At 52.2% G+C, this 9,595-nt stretch overlaps 1 protein-coding gene across 1 annotated transcript; it reads left to right on the plus strand.

Annotated features, from left to right (window-relative positions):
• Positions 1–221: 221 nt before the first annotated feature.
• Positions 222–9,520, plus strand: TNMD (tenomodulin). Its single transcript, XM_009875668.1, is given in 8 exon segments — positions 222–269; positions 397–531; positions 4,405–4,545; positions 5,606–5,707; positions 7,525–7,678; positions 8,769–8,941; positions 9,327–9,414; positions 9,417–9,520. Coding segments are annotated over 8 exon segments (945 nt in total).
• The last annotated feature ends 75 nt before the right edge of the window (positions 9,521–9,595 follow it).

The following is a 9,595-nucleotide window of genomic DNA, read 5'->3' on the forward strand; positions in this document are numbered from 1 at the left end:
GGCCCTCGCGCGCAGCAGAGCATCGTGCAGGCTGGTCTCCAAAAGCGTGGGAATTGCTTGCACCCTGCAAACAGCAATAGCTGCGGGAGGAAAGCTGGCTGCCACCGTCACGGGGGCGGCGGTGACCCAGCCTTTCCCCCCCTCCTTTGCTGCATGTGCAGCCCAGAGCTCTGTTAACTCCACCTCGGAGCGGGCTCGCGTCCTCGCACACAGAGGAGACCATGGGAGGGACAGCTCGGGAGAGCCCAGAGGACTGCCGCTTTCTGGACGTAAGTTCGTGGCTGGCTTTGCCACCATGCAGCTCGTCAGCATGCAGAGTGTCTGATATGCACGTGTCCCCGTCCCCCCTCGAATCGCCCACGGACCGCCGGCTATCGCCGCTTTGTCGTTAATTAGGCAGAAGCATCCAAGAGGCGAAAGAAGACCCGCACCAGGTACCAGATCTGCGGACTGCTCTTCAGCGTGCTCCTCATTTCTCTTATTCTCATATTTTTTGGTGTCAGATACCTCTGGAACCCAACACCCAGAAAAGTAAGTAAAATCTCTCCAATTTCTGACTGCTGCTTCCCCAGCCAGAGCTGTCCCCCCACCCCAGCTCACTGAAACTTTTAACTACACCCTGAAAACCAGTCAACTTTTCAAAATGCAGACCACAGGCATTCATAGGACTTTTTAAAATCTTTGTATTATTCATAGCTAGGTTTTACTTTATACAGGCTGGGTTTTTCTCTCGGTCACCGCATTCTTTCCTTTACTGACAATTACTGGGGATGGGAGCTACGCCACGAAGAGTTAAAGTCACTCTTATTTCACCAGCAGCAAATTTTATGACAAGTAAGAAAATATTTTCCATTTCATTTCAATTATCTTGCCAGAAACTGGTGAAAAAGTCATTATGCCACCGCATAAAGAGGAGAGAAAGCCAGGACGCAGTGGTGATTGATTGTCATGGATTATATTTCTTACTTTAATGTGTCTGCAATGTGAGGGGACGGTGAGACGGATTAGCCTTTGGAGGAGCTCCTGCTAACTGGATTGGGCTCGTTTGTTCCCAGCTCCCCAGACGGACGCTGCTGTAAGTGCCAAGCGTGCCGAGGGCGGCAGCGGGGCTGCACATCTCCCACACATCTCTGTCCACCGTCTTGGCAGTTCTGCCAAAACCCTTTCTTTTATTCCTTTTTTTTTTTTTAATCATCCCATAACGCAAGCAAACGGCTTAACCTTGAATCCAATAGCCTGCCCAGTGCTCCTCATCCTCCTGCCCTTTGAGTTTTCATGCTCATCCAGGAGGTTCCACTTTGCACCCTGGCACTGATGGTTTTTGCAGACTCTTAAAAGTGTCTCCAAAATTCTCATGGGACTCTTCCCCACGTTGCCATCGCCTCAGTCCTCCCTTCCCGTGCCAGAGCCATGCCAGCCTGGCCAGGCTGCCCTCCCACTGGGCAGAGGAAGTCCCCTCGCTTGCTGGAAACTTTGTCTTCTTATCATCAAATAGAAATAAATAGCCGCAAAAAAATAAAAGAAAAAGCAATAAAAGCCATATGTGCCTCCAGGCTCCTGCCAAAACGGTTATAAAGTCCCTACTGTTCCACGAAAAATGGGGTGCGTGCCAGCCGTGGGGGGAAGAAACTGTTAACCCCTGCAGGGAAGTTTTCTCCGAGCAGCACAAAGCCATTGCCAAAGTCCCAGCAAGGTTATCCAGAGAAACGGCTCTCATCATCCTCACTGGCAGGCACTGGTCAAGGATGGAGACTGCTGGAATTTCTGAAATCCCTTCACAAGGCCTGGCGGGCAGGCAAGTGAGCCATGAGGTCTCAGGAACGGAAAGAGGCTCCTGCGATGAAGCCTGGTGCTGATGCTCCTGGTGTCTGACATCACCAGCTGGCCTGGAAGTCCTCTAGGAATAGCAGGATGGGGCAGGATGGAAGTTCCTAATGCTCAAAAAAATATCAGCCAAGGAGGAACTAAACTCTTTAAAGAACAAAACTCCCTTCGAGCTCCCTTCATGCAAGTGGAGAGTGGAGAAAATCCTTTAAAGAAGACTTGTTCCTCTGAGGGGTGGCCTTGGACGTGGTGCTGCCCTCTGCGCGACGGTATCCGCACCGGCCGGCACGGTGCAGGGAGCGGAGGCGATGAGTCAGGTAACGAGGGGCTCGCTGTGGCCTCGCGGGGGGACATATTTCAACGATTCGTGAGCAAGTGTCATTTTTAGCCCTATAAAACAACTCACAGCTCTCTGAGCAGCATGAAGCCGGCAAAGCCCAAATGGGATAGCTGGCCACTGCACTGGAAAAAGTAATTCTCGGTAAATGGAGAGGTACTCGAAGGTAAGGTGCCACCCGGGATCCTACCCTCCTAGAAATGATTTATGGCACCACGCACATTTTGTCAGTCAAAACCGTTGGCCTTCCAGCCAGTTCAGGCTTCAGACTATTTTTGCCATTCCATAAAGCCCATTGACAGCTGTATGAGTTTGTAAAAGCCTCCTGCCGTCTAACAGGAGATGCTCAGGAGATGCTCACGGCTGCCAAGGCTCCCGTCTCTCTTCTAAATTTCAACTCTCTCTTCTAACTTTCAAGCAGGGGTAACGGTATCCAGCAGTCACCTCCTGCACGGCCGGTTCTGCGCCCAGGTTTCCTCCAGCAGCTGCAAAATGGGGGATGCTGATGCTCAAAACATTGCTAGGAGGCTTTGAACCCACTAACAGGAAGAGATGTGCAAGAACCAGAGGACTGTGAAAGGGGGGTTAGGTTGGGACTGCAGGCAGAGCCCCTGCCCCTCACCAGGGTGTTGCTGTGCGGTCAGGGTGCTCCTTCCCCACCCCACGGTCACACTGGGGGACAAACAGGGCTTTCCCATCCCTGCTCCTTCATCTTTCCCCCTACATGATGCCATTTAATCTGGGAAACGAGTCTCCAAGGCTTGCCAGCTCTCACTACGCCGGCGGAATCGTTTCTCTGCTTCAAATAAGCATCTGCCACTACTCATCCTTTAAGGGACAGGGATCCACAGACTGGAGGGGCTGTGGGGCTGGCTGAGTGCGGCGAGCACCTGCGAGGAGGAGAGGGCTGCTCCCCCTGGCTCCCCGCAGGGATGAGTGCCGCCGGGAAGCCAGCTGCTACGCCCCAAAGCTCTTCAGCAGCCCTCAAGGCGGTCTTTAATCTGCAGGCACTCCCTGATCTCCTCCAGGCGGAAAGAGGCTTTTACCTCTGCCTTTCCAGGAAAAAGAGAAGATGCAGAGACGGAGCAAGCGAGCCAGGGTTGATATGATGGAGTGAGCAAGCCAAGGTTGCAGTAAGGGAGTAAGTGACCTGGGGATGCAGTGATGGAGCAAGAAAGACAAGGATGCAGTGGTGGAGCGAGATCGACAGAGGTCCTCCTCAGATCGAGAGAGGTTCTCCTTAGATCGAGAGAGGTCCTGCTTCCCCTCTACTCTGCCCTGGTGAGACCGCATCTGGAATATTGTGTCCAGTTCTGGGCCCCTCAGTTCAAGAAGGACAGGAAACTGCTGGAGAGAGTCCAGCACAGAGCAACTAAGATGATTAAGGGATAAGTGGAGCATCTCCCTTACGAGGAAAGTCTGAGGGAGCTGGGTGTCTTTAGTCTGGAGAAGAGGAAACTAAGGGGTGACCTTATCAGTGTTTATAAATATATCCAGGGGGAGTGTCACGAGGATGGAACCAGGCTCTTCTCGGTGGCAAACAATGATAGGACAAGGGGTAATGGAACCAAGCTGGAACACAAGAGGTTCCACTTAAATTTGAGAAGAAACTTCTTCTCAGTGAGGGTGACAGAGCCCTGGCACAGGCTGCCCAGGGAGGGGGTGGGGTCTCCTTCTCTGCAGACATTCAAAACCCACCTGGACGCCTTCCTGTGTAACATCATCTACGTGTTCCTGCTCTGGCAGGGGGATCGGACTAGACGATCATTTGAGGTCCCTTCCAATCCCTAGCATACTGTGATACTGCGATACTGTGACACAGTGGTGGTGCAAGCAAGCCAGGGATGCACTGATGGAGCAAGCAAGCCAGAGAGATAGGAAAGTGAGGTCCCTTGGGCCTCACTTCAGTCCAGCCTGGGACATAATAGGCGACAGAAAGTGCCAGCAAAGGCAGAGCCGTGATGAAGCTCCTGGTGCAAGCATCTTCCCAGGAACACATGTTCCCCCAATGCCCGTCCCCATCCTGCTTTTCTTCCCAGCCCTGGAACCTGGGAGCTGCTTCTCTTTGTGCTACCCAGATGATCTGCCTGGATCAGAGCAGGGCTGCGAGGAAGCAGCCAGCCCCGTGGCAGGGCACCCAGCCTCAGGGGTCACACACCCAGCTCCAGCCTGCTCGCCCACCAGCCAGTGTATGAAATCAGGTGGGACCCCAGCACACCTCTCTGCGGTTTTGGCCCTCACAGGTTTATGGCATGGAACACACGTTCTTCAGCCATGGCGAGAAGAAGAAGATTGTGATGGAGATTGACCCTCTGGCCAGGACGGAGACCTTCAGGAGTGGGAACGGCAGTGAGGAAATCCTGGAGATCCATGACTTCAAAAACGTGAGTGCAGCAGGGTTTGTCCCCAGGACCCTGCCGGTGGGCTTAGCACCATGGAGTCGTTTAGGTTGGAAAAGACCTTTAAGGTCATTGAATCCAACCGTTAACTAGCGATGCCAGGCTCACCACTGAACCATGTCCCTGAGCACCACATCCACATGTCTTTTAAATACCTCCAGCAACGGTGACTCCACCACTTCCCTGGGCAGCCTTTTCCAGTGCTTGACAACAATTTCAGTGAAGAAATTTTTCCTAATATCCAACCTAAACCTCCTCTGATGCAGGCTGAAGCCATTTCCTCTCCTCCTAAAGCAGGACCAGTGGGATCCCTTGGAACACTGCAGGGTTGCTTTAGCAAAAGCCCCAGGACAATTCACTCCTGCATCAGGGAGAGCAACGCCCAGATGCAGATTCTCTGGGGATGCTCTCAAAGGAAAGGAGATGTGTATCTACATAAGCTTCCACCGGTACTTTATAGCGACGTGGTTCAGTTCCAACAACATATATCTTAAAAGCCAGACCTAGTTGCTGGATTTACCCTTGCAAAGGAACGCAATCATCATAAATCTGTCCGAGCCCAGTACATTTGTCTGTCTGGAGAGCATTAAAACCTCGTGACAATGTTGTAGGCTCTCTCTGAAATCTAATTAAAACTGGTAGGGAAATACCCTGTGCAGTGACATATGGCAAAATTTTCAGCTAATAGCCTAGCAGGAACTTGAGGCTGAATGTTCATATAACCATAACGGTCAGATGCTATTCTGCATACTTTTATTTATGATAACCAGAGCTCCTGATAGCTATAAGGAGAAGGGGAGCAAAGTAAAATTTGATGACTGTCTGCCTTCAAGTATTTGTAAAAAGCCCAATTCTCCCAAGCTGTAAAATGCAATATCCCTTAGGAGAACCTGTTAGTATATCTTAGCATCACTGCTGAACAGAGTTTGCATAAAAACATCAGCAGACCTAAACCGTCCTCTAGCTGCACCCTCTGTACGATGGAGTTATTTATCCTCTTGCTCTGCCCTGACTGCTTTTTTTGGTGTTTGTTTTGATGCTGTAGGGAATAACCGGCATCTTCTTTGTGGGACTTCAAAAATGTTTCATCAAAACTCAGACGAAAGTCCTACCTGAGACGACAGAGGCCAAGATCCCCGAGCTTGAGGTGGGTGAATAAAACAGGACCCAAGTCCTCTCCCTGCGGTGGGAGCGTGGCTGCCATCCCCACCGCCCTCCTATCTGCTCCAGCCTTCCCAGAGCAGCCACAAAGAAGAAATAACGAGTTCTGATCGCTTCATAAAGTGATCTTATTTCAGAGGATTGCTTCTAAAAACAAGTGGAAAGAGACGGGATTAGGCAGCCGACAGACAAAAACCTCTCGGCACAATACCGGGGATCAAGAACAATAATCCCGTTGTAGTCAAAAGGTCGCAAGGCAGCTCGGGATTAGCAGGCACCAAAAAGTCAGTCCATTTTTTTTCTCCAAGAACTGAGCCTCGTATTCTCAAGCAGAATGAGGCAGAAGTAATGAATTTAAAAGATCAGATGCATTTAAGAAACGCGAGTTGAGAAGGCGCTTGGCACGCAGCCCTGGGAGGTGGGAAACGCCAGGCTGGGCCACCTCCCCGTCCTGCACGGGCATTCCTCCCATCAGCGTGCCCCACTGCTCCTTACACCCATTTAGCTTTGGCTCACCACATCCTGCTTGCAAGGAGCCTCACGTTTTGCATGCTGATTGGAAAAAAGTGTTTGACTCCATATTTCAATCCCTCTCTAACAGTGTAACCCGGGGTGACGGCTCAGTCCCTTGACAGCAGTTGTCCCCTGTCCTCATCCCCCAGCCCCCGGTGGTGGCACAGCCCTCCCACCTTCCCGTTTGCAAGAACGAAGTGTGTCAGAAGATTGAAAACCCCCTCCCAAAGAAGCCATTGCAGATAAAACACCAGCAGGACACGTGTTTGAAACGAAGCGTGGGCAGGAACATTTCCCTGAATCATGACCCAAATTCCCAGACACTGATTCTTTGATTATGCTGTAAGAAGCTAATAGATCTTTTCGGCTACCATCGTAAAAGGGATCTGACTTCCCAGGCTTTAGCGGAACATTGCCCCAGGTAGAGAGCCGAAATGTAAAACTCAATGAGATAAATGTAGATTTAAGCTCCAGTCATCTCTTCCCAGAGGCGCTGCGCTGCCAGGTCCTCCAGGCAGCACCTCCCCAACCCTGCGGCTTTCACTAGCGACGCCGAAAACGCCTCAGATTGGGTCAGGTTGCGTTGGCTCTTTCCTAAGACTTCCCAAAGCGGTAAGGAAAAACTCTAAAAACGAGAAATACAGCTCTAGACGCCTTCTGGAGAGAAGCATACCAGCTTGCTCAGTGGGCTACCACCACCAACACACACAACGCTGCCTTGGCAGATAGCTCAGTGCAGACCCATCCAATAATCTTCATCTATCTCCCTCCCTAAGTGCCTGCCAAAATGTACCAGGAACTACCGCAACGGCAGAGGCATGAGGTATAAATCACGGAATACGTCTGTGCAAAGAATTTCTGTGAGGAATAAATTAAAGTGTTCGATCACAAAATCAGCAGCAGAAGGAGAGAGAAATTAAGTAGTAAGAGGAAAGCAGAGAGGAGATGTTTTAATCTTGGGTTTTAAATGAGCTGGGGTACTCCAGAAGGCTCTTCCAGATGGTGGGGACTGCACAGGAGAAAGTTCCTGAAGCATGAGGAATGGAGGGAGGATAGAGTGGAGTGGTGTTGGCTGAAAGCAGATGGGAAAGACAAGGCTCGTGGTGGGTCTTGAGGACCAGAGGGGTACTGCACATGCCCTCAGCGAGCATCACGAGCCAAAGCAGATGAAGACCGGCTGCTGTCTGGGAGGGCACAGGTGCCTCCGGGTAAGTCAAGGGGAGGAGAAGCAGCCAGCGGTGGAGAGAGGGTGTCTCTCCATGCTAAGGTGAAATCTCACTCTTCTTCCAGGGAGAAGAAATCACAACCACCTACTTTGAGCAGTCTGTGGTCTGGGTGCCTGGGGAAAAGCCCATTCAGAACAAGGAGTTCCTGAAGAGCTCCAAAATTTTTGACATCTGCAGAAACGTGACCATCTACTGGATCCACCCCACGCCAATAGCAGGTACAAGGAGCCATCTCCTCCCCAAAGTGCTCGTGAGTCCCCTCACTGGGAGAAGCCCTGCCATCCACTCACATCCCCCCTGCCACGCTCCCCACTGTGACATCTTCATTGTACATCTCAGATGTTAACACGACATCGGCCATGACCACAAGAGAGCATGGCCAATGTAACAGCAGGGGCTGAAGTTTCTCTCTGCAAAGCGTTTGTTTCCGCTGGCTCCCCACCATCTCACAGTTTGCAGAGTGGCCACCCTCCTAATAACAAGGGAAAAAAACCCACAACCTTTTGTACCTGCAAAGAAGCCAGCACTGCTGGAAACTGGGACGCCTAAATTTTCATCACTGCGTGAACATCAGAGCATGAGCAGACATCCGCATCTAAATCACACAACGGGGTTGCCACCTCCAGCTGCTCACTACACAGCCCTTGCAGAGGTTGTGGCCTCAGAGATCTGCCAGCGTAATTACCTGCTCTCTCTCTAACCTACTTCTATCTGAACGAGGTAGTTTAAAAAACCCCAATCGAGAAAACACTCTCTGCTTTGCAGCCACAGAGGCACATCTCATCCCCCACCAGCTCACGGCCATCGATGGTCCTGGGAGCAAGTTGGCATCAGGGATCCCCGATGCAGAGGGAGGCTGCTCTTGGTCCCCACTGTTTAGGGGAGAAATTCATGGAAATTAATGTTACTGCAGGTCTTAATTAAGCCATGGGTGACGTAGCTGGGTGTAGTCTGCCCAAAAACATGTTGCTTTGCTGACAAATCCCCACCATGGCAGCAGAGTTCAGCATAAGGACATTCCCTGCACTCACAGCCCGTGCAGGGGGTACCAACACCACTCATGGGCACCCACCACCCATGAACACAGAAAAGACATGGGCCATGTCTTCTCTACCCTCTCCCTCCATGATATTACCTCCTATAGCCCCTCTCACAAGCTTGGTAAGAGCAGGAGGCAGCGGAGTACAGCTGATTTGCTGTTAGGTTTTCCTGTACCATGACATCGAATTTTAGTAGAAATATTAATACCTGCTGCTGGATTTGTCCTCCTGCTTCCTGATTGCTGCAATGTTTGGGCTCTTCCTGTAGCTCCTGAGCTGGCTGACCTTGAAGGGGCAGAAGAAGATGATCCTGAGCTGCTCATAGCCAGCCAGAGCTGGTCAGATGGGGGGAGCGAACACGAGGTGGAGAAAGATGCACAACCAGGGCCCAAGCGTCGGGCACGGCAGCTCACTGAGGAGGACCTGCCCATCAACGACTACGTGAGTGTGGGGAATCGCTCCCTGGGGTGTCCCGGCTGTGGACCCAGGTGTCCTGGTCGTGCTCCTGGGGTGTCCTGGTCGTGCTCCTGGGGTGTCCTGGTCATGTTCCTAGGGGGTCCTGGTCATGCTCCTGGGGTGTTCTGGTCATGTTCCTGGGGTGCCCTGGGTGTGTCCCTTGGGCTGTCTCATCTATACTCCTAGAGTGCCCTGGCCATGTTCCAGGGTGCTCTGCCCATGCTTCTGGGGGTGCCCAGTCTGCCCTCCCAGCATGTCCTATCCATGTTTCTGGAGTGTCCTGTCCATGCTCCTGGGATGTCCCAGCATGTTCCTGGAGTGCTCAGCCATGCATCCCCCTCCCTGTGGTGACACCGGCTCTTCCCGGCAGTCGGAGAACGGGCTGGAGTTCCATCCCTTGTGGGACGAGCGAGGCTACTGCTGCGCCCAGTGCCGCCGCGCCAACCGCTACTGCCGGCGGGGCGCTACTACCCCTACCCCTACTGCTACCAGGGCGGGAGGGTCATCTGCCGGATCATCATGCCCTGCAACTGGTGGATTGCTCGCATGCTGGGCAGGGTGTAGCACCTGGCACTTGGGTGCTGTCCTGCACCCACCTGCCGCCTCGCCACCCACCTAGACGTGTCCTGATGTGGGTGG

Source organism: Apaloderma vittatum, unplaced genomic scaffold (assembly GCF_000703405.1).
Source record: "Apaloderma vittatum isolate BGI_N311 unplaced genomic scaffold, ASM70340v1 scaffold24178, whole genome shotgun sequence".
Taxonomy (NCBI): Eukaryota; Metazoa; Chordata; class Aves; order Trogoniformes; family Trogonidae; genus Apaloderma; species Apaloderma vittatum.